The following is a 16676-nucleotide window of genomic DNA, read 5'->3' as shown; positions in this document are numbered from 1 at the left end:
GACCTTAAACAGAAAAGGAATACGTTGGAAAATAATTCTGTCATGCATCGTTTATAAGTTTCTAACAAACTTTACTAAGCAGCCGAATGAAGAACGGTGGCCTTGTCTGGCAGCTTGCATGTACGGAGGGTGAAAGAGGCGGGCCTGACCCCTGGGTCCCAGGCCTGTTTGTTGAAGGCGTTACCTTCTGAACCCTCCACATTTGGTACTGTGTGTCAGCAGAGGCCTGGCAGGCCTGTGACCCTCAGGCACCACCCTCCCTACCCCATGATGGGGGGGTGAGACTGGGGGCCATCCTGCAGCCTTTCTTTCCTGTCTTTTTGTCTTCTGTGTCTGCTCTGCCCTGTGCCTCTTCCCGCCCTGCTGTAGCTCTCCGGTAAACATGTGGCTTCATGGAGGGGCTGCCATGAAGGCCCCTACAGATGATGATGGCACTGCCTCTGAGCCCCTCCTCGTCAGGAGTCCCTGCCACTGCCCCTCACACCAGCCAAGCTCCCTGCAGGTTAGCCGCTGGGCACAATCAGGCCCTCAGCCCCCACCCCTCTCAGCAGAGCGTCTTCGTCTGCCGGGCTCCCTCGTCTCCTGGGCTGCTGAACGGCTGCACAGGCCTCAGGTTCACCAGGCTGGCTTCCTTGAAGCCCCGCCTCTTTACACCCATTCTCCCAACTGTGGTTCTCCCAGCTCTGTGTTGCCCCAGCACTCTCCACTGAGTGTCCCTACACAGCTATTCTGTATTGTCACAGGACCCTTTGACTATCGTACCCTCTCCCTGAGACCATCAGCTCATGGGAGGGCCTCTGCCTTGTGAGCTCCACACCACTCCAACAGTCCCACGGCTCCTCCCCGGACTTCCGGTGTCCAGTGCCAGGAAGGGACATGCCCCACGGTGGCAGAGGAGCATGGGGACACCTGTTCCTATGCACTCCTCCTGCCTACTGTGTGCGAGCACAGCTATCAGGGGCTCAGCAGTGTTTCACATGCAGCACATGGTACCTTAGCACATCTGGTTCAATGGCTTGAGAAGCAAGCTTTTCAAAAATCCTGATGAGGCCTGAGTGCAGAGGCCTGCTGCTGCTACTCGTGGTGAAGATGTGGTGGCAGGAGGTCACGAGGGTCCTGAGCATCCCTGCCTCACACATGACCTGACGGTTCTTCTCCGATTTCACCAGGGACTGGATGTGACTGGCCATGGAACACTGGATCTCCTCGGAAAGCTGAAAGGTAACCAGAGCCAACCATGAGTCCCTGAGGTCAAAACATTTTGTGGGCAATTTTGATAGGCTCCGGTCAGGCCCCGAGTCGGTTGTGGGGCCAGAAGGCTGCTCCCACCACAGCCTGCACTCCAGTCAGGCCCTCTTCACACACAAGCTCAGGCCCCAGAGGCCAGTCTACAGGGTGACATGTGCTGCTGGCCTCAGCTGCCGAGGAGGCAGACAGCTGAAACCAGAGGTGGGTGGTATTTGACCCACACGATGTTTAAGTAGTTCCTGAATTAATTGCTAAAATTTAAAAGCCTGAAGATTTCAGGTAAAAGTCCAGATTTCAGGTAAAAGTCCAGATCTACGGCCTCTCTCAAAAGATGGAACGATCTGGTCAGGGAGGTTTGCAGTCCTGCGTGTGTTGAAAAGCAGTTGGAGCTAAGCAGTGGCGTGCCCTCTAGTGGGTCCCACATTCCCCCCCTGCTGCCCCCACAGCTGACTCAGTTAGCACACCTGTCTTTGAGTTTGTACCCCTAACACTTCACAGGGAAGTAACCCACACACACTCCTGGCTGTGGCACACGCAGCCCTCTGTGAGGTTCAGCCCTCACGTACTGAACCCCTCCCAGAGAGGACCACTGCTCCTGTGGAAGCCTTCGCTGACATGGCCCCTTTACCCGCTGGGTGTCATCTTCCTCCCCACCATTTTCCAATTGTCCATTGTCCAGCTCTCTGTTTTAAGTACATTTGGACACACAGACACTGTGTGTCAAATCTCAGAGACCTATGATTGTGTAGATGGCATCTAGGTTAGTGTACCATGTAAAGCCAGGAGTAATCACAAAGGCGCTTCTTGAATAATCTTTACCTAATGAGGGCTGGCTTCTGGTCCCATCGAGTCTCAGACCATCTGTCACCCACATGTGCCCCCATGAAGCTTTCTTGGAGTCCTCCCTGCTTCTCTTTCTTCTTCTCCCACAAAGAGGTATTAACTGCCTCTTCAGTGTCAGATGTGTGCAAAGTTTTAGGCATTTCAAGGTGAATATACCCCGCTCTCAAGGGAATCAGAGACTAAAGGTGAGAGAGGTGAAGAGAGTCTCAGCCCAGTGGCAGAAGTGTTCTAGCAGAAAATTTACACAGTCTGGGAGGGCAGGAGTTCCCCACAACCCCTCGCAAATTTCATGGAGCTCTTGGAGTTAGAATAGAGCCGAGGCCTGGCACCAACTTTGGGGACCAAATTTTACCCTGTGATGGGACTCCTTCCTGGGTGTTCAGGATGTGCCAGGCCCTAGTCAAAGCATGTTGACATGTATAGATTATGCAATCCCTATAAGGAAACATATGAGGGAGGTACTATTACTATCCCTATTTTACAGATGAGGAAACTGAGCCCAGAGAAGTCAATTGTCCAGGCCACAAGTTAGGGCAAATCCTGGCTGAGAATCACCTCAATCTATCTCCTCCCCACATGTGCAGTGATTTGGGGGAGCCCTGCCCAGAGACAGTCAAGAGAATGTTTGTATCACTAAGGTACAGAAATTAGTAAGATAACATTCTTCTACAAGCCATGAACACAGTTTTGTAGTATTTATGTTTCAAGGATTAAATTGTATGGTGAAACATACTTACACTGTTGATCACCAGTTTCTAAATTTTTTTTAAAAATGAATGGGTTACAACAGCTCACCCTACTGCCCTCCAACCTTCCTTCCAGAAGCATGGCGCCCATAGCTCCTGCTTCAAACTGATGGCATTCAGTACAATTCCCATCTTTATAATACTTTCAGTAATATTTCAGATTTAAAATTTTAGACTATTTGATTTCAGTTTAAAATTTAACCACAAAAAAATGGTTTTCCAGGGGGACTGCTCCCATGCAGGATTTTGCCATTCTGAAATGTCACTGTTTTGGCAACACCACTGATGTCAACAGGAGATCTAATCACTTGGAGATGATGGTCCCCGCAAAGGACTGAATATTTGTGTTCCCCCAAAATTCCTATGTTGAAACCTAACCCCCAGTGTGATGGTATTTAGAGGTGGGGCCTTTGGGAAGTGATTAGATCATGAAGGTGGGAGCCCTCAAGAGTGGAATCAGAGCCCTTCTAAAAGAGACCCCAGAGACCTCCTTCCTCCCTTGTGCCTTATGATGACACAGTAAGAAGAGGGACATCAGTCTTTCACCAGACGCTGAGTCTGCCAGCACCACGATCTTGGACTTCCCAGTCTGCCGAACTGTGCTAAATAAATGTGTGTTGCTCATAAGCCACCCACTCCATGGTCTCTTGTTATAGCAGCCGGAATGGATGGAGATGACGTCCTTCCCTGTCCCTGTACGGTCTGCGCAGCCAGCCTGGGCTGGTAGAGACGTATGTGTAGCCCACGGGAACCAGCAACAGAGGTAGAAATGCTAAGACTCATTTGCAGCAAGCAGTTCCATCACTTTTACTTTGAAGAGCTCTTCCATGTGGAAATCTACCCAACATCCTTGACTCTGTTCCCCAGAGCTTTCTTCTGATGCTCAAAGTGTCCCTTCCTGCATCCCGCAGAGGTTGCTTCTCTGCCTTCCTTCTCCATTCTTCTCACAACAGAAAAGGAGCTCCCACCCTCTTGCCTCAAACTTTCCCTCTCCCAGAACTTGGATTTGGGTAACTGCGTCTTTTAATTTGTGGGGAGAGTTGGGAAGTCTTCAGGGGTAGGGTTGGAGAGTTGTATGAAACAAGATGCAAAAATCACATCGCAATGTATTATGAATAAGATTTAAAAAGAAATGTCTCCAAGCTCCAGTTTTTATACCAGCACTTCACTTACTGCTTTGGGGACTTCTGGTTTTCTTTTCCATTTGTTTGTTTTTGCTTTCCCCCTCCCCCCCCCCGGAGCAGACATACTTAAAATCTACATACAGAAACATGGAAAAAGAAAGAAAAACAGCAAAAAGTTTCCAAAAGGGAGAAATGCTGATCTTGCCTAATGATGCCACAAGTTTACTCCAAAATTGCTCAATGCCCCATAATGGAGGAGGGAAAATTGATCGTCCTCATTATCACTGCAGCTCTGTCAATACCAATATTGCCTTGTTTTGAATAAAATGTGCTGTTTTTCAATGTTGATTCCAGTAAAATGGGGTTTTAGTGAAAATATGAGCAGTAGCAGGAAACCAGTCTGGTTCTCCCCCTACAAATGGATTGATTTTCCTAACGCATATTACTTCCAACGCAGGAAAGGGGATGGTGGTTCAATTAGGACTCAGTGGTGAGTGTGCAGGGTCACCGGGCTGGACCCCACGGCAAATTATCACAGAGCATTTTGTGGGGTGGCCTGAAGGAATTTCCTGCTTTCTCCACTTAACGGCTGTGTCTTCACATGTATCCTTGTCCAGCTATGGATGTTTATTCTTCTCTCCCCCATCCCCACTTTCCTTCTTGGTTTATACTAATATGGTTCCAGCACCCAGTGAGGGCTGGGTCCTGGGGGGGTGGCATGGGCTTTGGACGCATCAGTTCACGTTGTGTCTCCTAGACATTAACCACCGTGCCCTGACGTAGACATGCAAGCCATCCGATGATCCGCATCTGCTTCCCCCAGACTCTTAAAAAGAACTAGGGACTTCTATTGAGCTCCTCAAATGTGTCTGAGTCGCTTGTTCCAATTTTGTTGACATATTCTTTATTTGATGATTTTGGAAGAGAGATGGTGCAATGTAAGTGACCTCAGCTTTTACAATCAAAGACTATTAAGGGGATGCCAGGGATAAATAGGCCCACAGATGTGTTTTATTTAATAAGCTGTTGCAGTTTTTATCTTTGCTTGCTTAGTTCTCTCTTTATAAGGGTGTAAACTTTCCATTTTGCCACAGTCCAAACAGCCTGATATTTCGATACCCATATGGCCTTGTAGGCCTGGGAGTTTGCGATGTTGCTTTCGGTGCATGAAGGGTCTAAATCCCATCAAGTCTGTGGAAGCCACAACCAAGGGCGTGGAATCCTGGCTGTACTTGCACAGGTATGCAACTGAGACCAACTGCTCTAAATCTTCTGCTTCTTTCACAGATTACATACGTATGATAGCCAGTGCTTCCTGGTGACAGAAGCCAGGGACCTTACACTATTTACAAAGTGTTTGTCTCTACCTGGTTTTACTTCCATCCTCTCCTTTGGTCCACCCTGTGCTCCAGCCCCAGTAATAGTCTCTCCCTTTGCTAAATAAACCACTTTTTGATTGATGCTCAAAGCTAGAAAAGCACTTTCCAATCCCATCCTTTTGTTGAGCTCCTATTTATTATTCAAAAGACTATTCATATGTCCTCTCATCTGAGGAAACTTCTCTTTCCCAACCAGTACTGTGTCCATACTTCATTATAAATACCACACTTTGACAGGCTCCTTTGTACGTTCTCTCTCTCCTCTTGCTCTCGCTCTCTCGCTCTTACTCTCTGTCCCTTCCCTGCCCTCCTCAGCCCCCACTTCACTGTGCATTACTGCCTGAGGTGATAACTCTTCAGCCTTGTTTTCCTATCACCTGTCTCTGTCCCTCAAACACAATAGCTGCCTAATAAGTGCAAGCCCCAGGGGACAAGGTGTTCTAGGACACAGGAAGTGCACCTAACTCAGGGAGCTGATGAAGTGGTCAGAAAAGGTGAGTAAGTGCCAAATAACTGCTGAAGGATAATGAAGAGAGAGCCAGGCCAGCAGGGGAATTGGTCTTTCTGGAAGAGGGGACAGCACGTACAAAGGCCAGGGGTTGAGAGTGAGCATGGCCTTGCAGGAAAAGGCTGGAGGTTGTGGGCAGTGGTCAGCCCGGCGTATTCACCCCTGTGGTCAGCCCTGAAATGGAGCATGAGAACATCACCAGGGAAATCAGCTTGTAGACATCCCCCAGGACAGTGCCTGCACACCCGGAACCTGACACATCTATGAAGAGCTTCCATCACCGTGGACACATTCCCTCACCCATGATGGCTGGATCAGGTAAGCAGCAGAGCTCGACGGACAGCTCCCTGAGACCCAGCACCACCCTGCAGCCAGAGCCCTTCCCACCTATGGCTGGGGCATCCTCGGGGTGCCCAGTAAAAGGGGCACTGACTTACTCTGGGTGTCCCTACTGCTTGGGCCAAAGTAAACTGCCAAAACAACTCTTTTGTTAAGAGATATTTTTTAAACAGATTTGTTGTTGTTGTTAACAGATTCCCATCCATGATTATCTGGAGGAGATTCCTTGCACAAGACTGTAGAGAACACAGTCTCTTGTGGAAATGAGGGGTCTATTCACAAGCAGACTATGGCTCAAAGCCTGGTGTGTTGCTTCTGAGCTTCCAGGTAAACAGTCACCATTCCTTCACGTTCTGGGCACAGGACACCCAGACATGTACCAAGAGCACAGTCTTGTGCTGGTTTGACACTACCTGATAGGTAACGTGGGCTAGGTACTTTCCCTAAGACTCCGTTTCATTAGCTTTGACATAGGAATAATGAAACTACCTCACATTATATTTATGTGTGGGAGTCAACAGTAACAGCACCCATGAAAGCACTCTTTCTTATAGGATACAAGAGTTTCTGAGATAGTAACCCCTCTTAGTTCCTGTCTTCTTTTCTTATGTAACATCGATAAGATTCCTTCCAACTGAGTGGCCAGTGTGCATGGCCACTGCGTGTTGTGCCAGCTGAGTACCTGAGCAGAGCACACACCTGTCTTGTCTCAGGCCCCATCACTGGCGAGCGGAGCTAACATCACCGTGTGCTTCCTGTTGGCAAGCTTCTTCTAAGTGCTTTTGTGCACTAGCTCATTTAACCCTCAGGTAAGCATCATGTTCGAGAGGCTATTATGACCCCATTTTACAGATGAGGGAACCGAGGCTCAGAGACATTATGGCTCTCTGAGGCTACCCAGTGAGTGGAGGGACAGGAGTTCAAACGAGGGTGTCCGCTCCAGAGGCCACTGCATTGCGGCAGTTGCTGGCCCTCAGGCCCCTAGGTGCGGACTTATACAACACCTGCTGGTTCCAGGTTTCAGAGCTGCCTTTACTTTGCAGGTTCTGTGTGCAGCAGTACCTCCAGCCTCCTGTAGGTCAGGGATGTTGTGGGAATTGAATCAGCATGAACTGAACACAGGCAGAGCCAACTGAAACTGCTGACACCCTGGATTGGGCACTGTCTTAGGCCACCCCCTCAAAACTTATAGAAAAAGCTAAGTGCTCATGGTCCTGTCCCACACAGAGGTTACCTGAATTTAGGAACTGACACATGGTATTTGTCACGAGCCACATATAAATGTGTTTGACCGTTCCCACCATCTTGAGAAGCCAGGTGGGTGTCTAAGAAGATGCACCTCACCAATGACCACATTCCCAAGCCTCAGGCTCTCAGAGCCAGTCAGGATCACAGGGGGCACAAAGCTCATGTGCGGGATTCTCTTCGTCTCAAACCTAACACCCCATTTGGAACGCCCAGTGTGAGCTGCTCACAACCTCCAGAGCTGCCCATCCAGTTTCAACAAGTGTGTCATTATATTGAGCCTAAATTTTTCACTGTTTACCTAACTGGTCCTTATCTCTCTTTCATTGTCTACTTCTACCACCAGTCAACCAGCAAGTATTTTCCCAGCTTTCAATCTCCCAGGGTCTTCTCTCTTTAGACTATACACCCTGAGATTAGGCCTCTCATCATACTAAGTTCCCACATCTGGACAAACACAGGGGTGATTTGTTGAGGGATCAGTGGGATCATCACCTCCCTTTGGCAGAGCACTATACTTCTATATATATGGCCAAAAATAAAATTCACCATCATGGTGTCCTCACCCCACTTGGAACTATTATTGACCTTGCACCAAACCCCCAAGGACTCTCATACACAGTCTTCTGTCATTCCTTATCCAGTGTGTGTGTGTGTGTGTGTGTGTGTGTGTGTGTGTGTGTACATTAAGACATGAGCACAACCATGATTATCTCTGCTGAATTTTGACTCAGTGGATTCTGATCCATTGCCTAAGCTGGTAGAGACCTTTTGCAGCTCCGTTCTGTTATCTACCATTTAAGCTTCACTCAGATCATTGATCAAATGCAGAACAGGCAGAGGAGGGGATCCCAGTCTTTTGAGTCATAAGTAGATATTAACATATAATTCAATATCAATTCTGTTATTGATTTATCAGTAGTATAATACCAGTCAGAAATGTACCTAACATGTATTATCTTTCACTTGATATTTTCAAAATTTTATGTATCATGATCCGAGTCCTAGAGACGCAGAGTACCAAGGCTGGAAGGGAATGGTAGGGGGTCATCATACCAGCATCTACATGAGCACTCACTGTAGGCCAGGTTCTGTACTAAGAACTTTACAGTTATATTCTCCACCCCTTTTCTCGATGGGAAAATATTATGAGACACTGAGACTTGAAGAGGATACATCAATCTCCTCGGGTCACATAGCTAATGAATGGCAGAACTGGCACCCACCCCGGGTCTTACTCCAAAGCTCATGATTTTAACAATGCATCGTGTATTCGTAAGGAAGGCAACTTAGTATCTCATGAGGGTCATCAACTCATGGTCTATAGAAGTGTTTTATTTGGTGGGCTTCGTCTGGCATTGCTTTCGTTTCTCCCTAGTTAGATGTGAGCACTTCAGGCAGAGCAGGCACCCTTCCCTATAGCCACCGGCCTCACCATTCCCTGTGGTTGACACCTGGCTTGATTTAAGCATTTACTTTACCTCTCTGACCCCAAGACTTCGAGTCTGCAATCCCTGTGACCTAGGCCAAATCTGAGTAGCTGAATTTGAGACGCAGAAAGGGAAGTGGACTATATAAATCATAGAAATAACGATGAGAAAAAGGACTAACAGAAAGATCATCTGATAATTGGACCCGAGCTTATCCTCTCCAACTTAAACTTCCACTTCACGATTCTATGTCCATTGTAGCTTGCTTCTGACCCACTTATCTCTATGCGAGATTATCTCTATTTGCTGTATTTAAGAGGCTTTTCTAAGAAGTCATCACCTGGAGTGTGATTAGGATCTGAGATCTTCCACTCAGGAACAATAGAAATATTTGGGGGATGGGGTTCAGAAAGAGCATGAGGGACCTAGAAATTCAACATATTTGGAATTTCTAAAGTGCTACAATTTAACAAAGCAAGACTCCTACGTTACCTATTTCCTTGTTGGAGGAAATGGCTCGCTTTTTAAACAGCCTGCCGGTACACAGTGCTATCCAGAGCTATTCACGCTGTCGATATTTCAGTTATTTGAAACCCATGTGATTAGTTCAATGTGTTTGAAATACAGGCAAATTCCAGAAAATGGCACCCTTTTCTAAATGAGGGACAAATGATTAGAGAGACAAATGCGGCTCCCAGCCTGATCTTATTTCTATCCCATCAGACTGTGTGGGACGTTTCCATGGCAATAGAATCTGGAACCACCCAACAGTGACTCAAGGTCAGAACGATCATGCTGTTTCTTCTAATGACCTCTCGTGGCTACCACTTCCTTAGGAAAGGCAACTTGGCACAGAGGCAGGAGGCCCAGGAGCCTCACGTCAGGGAGAGCCACCACCTAGCTATGCCATTAACTGTCACTTAATTGTACAAGTTTCAAGTCCTCATCTGCTAAGTGGGAATAGTGACATCCACCTTGCAGGGCTGTTATAAAGATTTAATAATAACATGCTTGTAGAGTTTTGGGGCAACGACAGCAGCAGCTAGAGCATGTAGCAAGGGCTGCCCGTGCTGCCGTATGTGTTCCGCTCATCGCGCTCACCATGCATGCGCTGCTTCATTTCTTCCTCCAGGTAATGCCAAAGAACATGTTATCCCCAACTACATCAAAGAAAGTTAAGGATAAAAGAGGTTAACTAATGTCCCATGGCTCTGTGACTGCTAAGTGGCAGAGCTGAGATGTGACCAACATCTGCTTTCTCCAGAGCCTGAGCTTTGCCTTCACGCAGTGGGTGCTCCTTAAACATGGTGCTGGTGCTGGTGGTGACAATGATGACACAGACGATGGGTAGTCACCCAATAAAGTCCCGTCCTCTTCACAGGGCACTCGAGGCCCTTCATAATGTGGCTTCAGCCAGCCTTTCAGGCCACTCACTGCTTTTGTACCCAAGTGGTCTCTCCTAGCCCTGCTGAACTATCCAAAGTCCCCAAATGGGCATTTTCTTTTTTCTTTTTTTTTTTTCTTTTTGCCTCTCTCTGGGTCTGAGCTTCTCTTCCCTTCCTCCTCTATCTAATCTGGCATAGACACATCTTTTCTTTAAAGCTCAGTTCCAGTGACCCCTCCCCTCTGTCTCATGGTCTTGTGGATAAACCTTTGTTGCAGCCATCAGAATGTTGTCTTACTCTCTTCTACACTTCTCTCCCTACCCACCCTCGAAGTTAGACTGTGAGTTCCTGTGACATTCGGCTTTGAATCCCCAGTGACACCTTACTAATGATTCCTAGATGCAAACGCATCACAATGTTTCCTCCAACACAGGCTGAGTTCCACATTCCTGGGGCAAGTGGAGTGGTGCGTGGGTCCAGAAGCCCTGCCACTACCGGTCTGAATTCTCGCCCACAGCCACGTCCTTATGGCAAGACTCTCGTGACTCCTGAGCATGCCGGGCAGGGAAAATGTCTTTGTTCCCAAATGTATTTGTTACTGGGGCCAACTCAGCTTCAAGAGAACTTCAGCTGAACTCCATTTCTGCCTTGTGCTTAGGACGTCATTCACAGTAAAATTCCCGCAGTCCAATTGTAATACTGGTAATGACACAACAGGGTGGGAAAAAAGCTGGATTATCTATTTCCAAGAGCAGCTCGCGAGTGCTAGCATTTTGGAGAGGAAAAAAGCACCTCTTCTTTGTCAACAGAGAAAGTTTAATGTGGCCACAACCCGTATATGTAGTTATTTAAGTTGTTGCTCCCAAAATGGTATCTGCACCTTGGAAAGCCATCAGTTTTTCCCCCTTAGGTAGGAAGAGCATCTGACAAATATAAAGTGGGTAAGAGCACAGGGAAAGCCGGGAACCATTGGGCAGACCTAAGGTGAGATGTGTGGGAACTCACATCCCATCTTGTGAGTAACAGTGCCATCTACCGAAACTTCCTGGTCCCTTTTCTGCACCGAAATCTGCAGTCTTGCAGTCAGTTTCATTTCAGCATTTTATTGTGTGGTCTCATTTCTCATTTGATTTACTATTCTATTTGTTGTTATGAGGTTTTTCCATCCCTCCTTTCAGAAATTAATTACTATAATTATCCAACTTTGAAGAACTGCTGATTAGGCATCTGCAGAAAATATTCCAGAAAATGCACCACTACGTTTCATTTGCATGTTTGAGAAATAGTGAGGGAGAATTAGACTTTTCCTAAATTACTTATTGTGACCTGAATAGAGAAAAAGTATCCTATCAAATGGGATTCTCATTTGCATATTTAATTTGGCTCGTTACCATCAAGGATGAGCAGAAGTTCCTCCCCATACACTAATGTGACAGCTCATGGAGTTTTTGTGAAAGTCAGGCTTACCCAGAGTTTCCCTGCACTAGGAGAGCAAAGGACAGGCAGCCGTCTACTATGTACCATTTCATCAGCCATCATTGCGGTGTAATTTGCACAATGTATTCAGGAGCAACTGTTTGGCTGCTAAGATCACCCAAACCATGGGCTTGGTTGTTCTCATTGCAAGTCCATTGCATGGTACAAAATATGGGAAATCAGACATTGTCACAATGGGGCGACTGCACCTGGAAAACCATACAGTGTCCAGACTGCACCACCTTGCATCATGCAAGAGCTGCAAAGGTGAGAGACTCCTTCATCAAACATAGGTTGACCTAGGGCCTGGGAGAGTTTCACCTCTCCCCTCACCAGCCCCGGGGCCTTAGGAAGTTACACAACTTTCCTGAGTCTCGAACACTTGCAAAACGGGGAGATTCTCATGTGCTTTCCCGAGCTGTTATGAATGTTGATGAAATAACATTCCTGGCGTAGAAGAATGTGTATTCATTTCTGATATGCTCCAGACAGACGCTGTCTTCAATACCAAGGTAAAGAAAGTAAGGTCCCAGACTTTAGAAAACAAAATGACTAGAAGACATTTGGTTAGGGATCAAACATTTATATCCGTCAGTTGGATGCCTAAGACAAATACAGTGGCTGGTCTTTACAGATGTCCCCAAACACTCTCCTCTCTCCTGTACACAATGGCACCCCACACATTAGTGGGTGAGGCAAACATCCCTTCCCATTGAGCCTCACCTGAACCTGTGACTTGCTCTGATCAACAGAACACTGTAGAAGCAATGCTGGCTTGCTCCAGGCCTACGCCTTCAAAAGGCCTGGCATGTACTGCTTTTGTGCCTCTGGGAGCCCTGAGCTACTATGTGGCCTTTTGAAGAATCCACTTGGAGGGACACAGGTAGAGGCCAGATGGAGAGGGCTCCATGGAGGAGAACTCGAGATCCTACCAACAGCTCGCAACAAGGCCCCAGACATCTGACCCACTTGAGCCAGCCCAGGAGCACCGCGTCAGTTGGGCAGCCTTGTGAGGTCCCCCCTCGATGAATAAAGAGGCCAACTTTGATGCTCCAGCCCCGCCAACACCACATGGAGCAGAAACGAGCTGTCCCTGCTGTGCCTGTCTAATCCTGACCCACAGAAACATGACAATGACTGGGCACTGTTAACTTGGCAGCGGTCTGTCACATAGCAACAGATAACTAAAGGAGCACTCTAACCCATTTTGTCCCTGTCTCCTGGTATTCCATAAATGTCAAAAAACATAGAGTGTATTCATTTCACTATTAGATGTATCCCTATTCATTGGTTTGAAACATCACTTCATCATCACTTTCTAGCAGAAGAACAGGAACCAGAAAAAGGATTTAGTTACAAAGGGACATGTAAACCTGGAACCTAGAGAGTCCTTTTTTTCACTCCTGTAACAAACACTACAGAATTTCCTTAGTGAAAACAGTTCTCTGGGGGGATGAGTGAGAAGAGGGAAGGGATGAAGAAGCACAAGTTGTCGGTTATAGGGATGTAAAGTACAGCATAGGAAACATAGTCAACGCTATGGTGATACCTATGTACGGGTCAGGTGGGTGCTAGACTTATCGGGGTGATCACTTCATAAGTTATATAAATATCTAATCACTATGTTGTACACCTGAAACTAATATTGTATGTCAACTGGAATTGATTTTTTTAATTGAATAAAAAAAGAAAAGTACCCTTCCCTACAAATCAAGGCTTTTTCTCCTTCACTCCACTTTCCTCACTGATGTCGGAAAGTTTGCAATATTTTTACTAGGTCAGTGTCATTTCCAGGCTGTGATTAATAATGTCACTAGTTGTCATTTCTTCCTAAAACATATCACCTCCTTTTTAACTCCAGACAAAGCAAAGCCAGAGCCATGCCTCCTCACCCCCATTCTCTCTGCAGAAGCCCTGCTGTGCAGGCAAAAGGCCAGGAACTGTCACTCGGTGGGACCACATTTAATACCAAGCCCACAACTGGGAATCCTCAAAAGTCACTTAAAATATCTGAGCCTCCATATCCCCCCTGGTTAAAGTGAAGACCATAATCCTCCCAAAGAAACTACCAGGAGGATAAATAAAGGTGAAAATGCCCAGCGCTATGCCTGGTACATAGTAGGTGCTCAGTTCAATTCATTTTCTTTCCTCTGCTGTAGATAAATCTAAAGTGTGCATTTTCCAGGTTTTCCTCAACTCTTCTGGTTTCTTTCTCTGAACTTTCACAGTACTTATTCTCCAAGTTGAGAGTACTTTTTCAGGATTTGCCTCACTCTGTTGCTCAGTGTTGTCAGCCATAAGAGTCTGCCACCCTGAAATGAAGCCTTAATTCTACCAGGTCAGAAAATGGGAGTCACCTTTGCATCTGCCCTTTGCCCACTCATTGCACCCCGCTCATCTCAGGGTCCTGGGGTTCTGTCTCTGAATACGTCTCTTGACTCCTTTCTCTTCACTCTTTCTAACAAACACCTTTATCAAGCTACCACCATGTGTCACTTGGACTGTAGACATGGCTTCCTGACTGCTATCCCCTTACCTCTCCCATACAGCCTCATTCCAAAGCTATCCTCCACGCAGTACCCAGAGATCTATTTTACACGAAAACCTGATGGTATCATCCTCCACTCACTTGAGAAAGGCGGCTTGTTGCCCCAGGGATAAAACCCCACCCCATACAGGGCTCGCCTTCCTCTGTCTGCCCCAACCTGCACATTTCCCACTCTCCCCCGGCACCCCAGCCCCAGCTGCCTGCAGCAGTCTCCTTCACACCTAGTCAACTGTCCCTCATCTTTCAGGGCTCTGCTGAAATGTCACCATCTAAGAGATGGCTTCCCTAACTTCCATCCCTTCATCTAAATTAGACTTAATTAAGACTTTCCTCCACCTGGATTCCCATTATTTTCTCTCAGCACCCTAGTTTTTCCCCCTTAACACCACTTGTCACAATTTGTAATTGGACATTTATTTGTGAGCTTATTTATTCAATCTGTCTGCACCGTAACCACCTGCCAGACCCCACCAGAGGCAGGCTCCATGGACAGTGCTCATCTTGGTTAGCCCTGCATGCCTTGCACAGAGCTCCAAGTCAGGGTCATGGTGAGCACCCATGGATATACATGAAGAGCAAAGAACTCCTAGTCCCAGCAATTCTCAGGGCTGTCCATAGCCTTGGTATTTGCCTCATGAAGGTTAAATATTTTCAGTTGGTTTTTGTTTGGCTGTTGTTTTAGAAGATCACTTCACCAATAGAAGTGCTCTGTTTTGAATGACCTTGGAAGGTGGGCAGAATTTAGTCAAGGGTCTAAGAGACATTGACACTCCCCAACAGGACGCACTTCATAAGCATGGCTCTGCTAATGAAGGACTGAGGGCAAAAGTAGAAAGAAAAACTTAGCCTCTGACCAGAGGAGCTTCAAAGATCAGTCATGTGCAAAAGACAAATATGTGTGTTCATTAGCAGGTACCTGGGGGTGATCGGCATGGTACAGCCGAGGCAGCAGTCTCACCATGATGCAGAGGGCCCCAGGGTGCATGATGACAGCATCTCCTTCATCCATCCTGCAAGAGAGGGGAAGCAGGACGTCAGCCTTGAGCCTTTTGCTTTTCATAGAATTTTCTGGATCTTTCTAAGATAGGCCACGATACACATCCTCAGTCTACTACTTATTATCTATATGACCTTCAGCTAATTGTCCCCACTTGTACCGTGTTTCCCCAAAAATAAGAGCTAGCTGTACAATCAGCTCTAATGCATCATTTGGAGCAAAAATTAATATACGATCTGGTCTTATTTTACTATAATATAAAACTAGGTCTTATATAATATACTATAACATAATATGTAATATAATACCAGGTATAATATAATATAACATAACATAACGTAACATAACATAACATAACATAACATAACATAACATAACATAACATAACATAATACTATACTTTCCTCACAGACCTATAGAGTAATGCTTCTGTGCACCAAAGTTCAGAGCCTGGCACATAGTTGGTGCTAAATGGCAGTCAATTCCCTGGCCTTCTCTCCATATATGTGGGAGATAGCGAAGCACTCATTTTATGTTACACACACACACACACACACACACACACACACACACACACACACCACAAGGGCTTCTAGATCTCTTCAAGTTGATATAAGCACAATCTACCCTGTCCTATCCACTGAATGCTACTAAAAACCCAGACAGAATGCATGAGCAGCTCACTGAGACTGAAAAATAAATGACAGCAGAGAAAGAAACCAAATCCAAAGTACCATACAACTGGCAATGAGTTTCCTGGGGCATCTCCCTCTGCCATCCCCCGGGATAGGCTTCACAGAACTGTGCACCAGGCATGGACAGGACACACAGAGCTACAAGAGAAGACCTCTACTTCTGGTGTGAGGAGCAGCAAAGGAGGCTCCTAGCAGTTACAGAGCATTAAGGAGAACCCCTGAGATTTTCTTTGTTGGGCATCTCCATTCTTCCTCACCCCGGCCTCCAGGCAACCCCAAAGCAGAAGTGGTGGCTAGGCAGGCATCTGAAATTCATGGAGAGGAGAATTCTATTCTCTGACCAGACGAACTGTGGTCCCAAAAGTGTAGGCAAAAATCACCTTGCTTTTGTCTCTCTTTTTCCTCTACTTATTTGGCCCCAGAGACAGGTGCTATTGTGGGAAGTGTGTGGCAGAGCAAGGAAACAAGCCACGACTTTCTAGACAGAAGAAAAGGAAAGGGTTCCTAAGAGCTAGAAATTGTTGAAGAGATGATGATGAGGAAGAGGCTTAAGAAAGTTAGATGACTAAGTTGTTTATCAAACTCTGGGCTCAATTCTGAGCTGCACGTGTGTGGATCTGACCCTAAACCACATTCCAAAGACTGAGATGTGAACTCTGTGGTAGATCACCACCCAAAACTGGCTACTGCATGGGGCAAGTGGGGACAGAGCA

The 16676-nt window shown here is 46.6% G+C and overlaps 1 protein-coding gene across 1 annotated transcript in view; it reads right to left on the bottom strand.

Moving 5' to 3' along the window:
- The window catches only part of WDFY4 (WDFY family member 4), a 307568-nt gene that overhangs the window by 197416 nt on the left and 93476 nt on the right, over positions 1 to 16676 (bottom strand). Inside the window, exons 13-14 of the mRNA XM_081075021.1 lie at positions 15188 to 15281; positions 994 to 1214 (exon numbers count right to left, since the gene is read on the bottom strand). Coding sequence (XP_080931147.1) covers positions 994 to 1214; positions 15188 to 15281 — 315 coding nt within the window. The remainder of the gene's footprint in view (positions 1 to 993; positions 1215 to 15187; positions 15282 to 16676) is intronic.

Source organism: Rhinolophus hipposideros (assembly GCF_964194185.1).
Source record: "Rhinolophus hipposideros genome assembly, chromosome: 15".
Lineage (NCBI taxonomy): Eukaryota > Metazoa > Chordata > Mammalia > Chiroptera > Rhinolophidae > Rhinolophus > Rhinolophus hipposideros.
The sequence above is the reverse complement of the archived record's forward strand: the minus strand, read 5'-3'. Positions and strand labels throughout refer to the sequence as shown.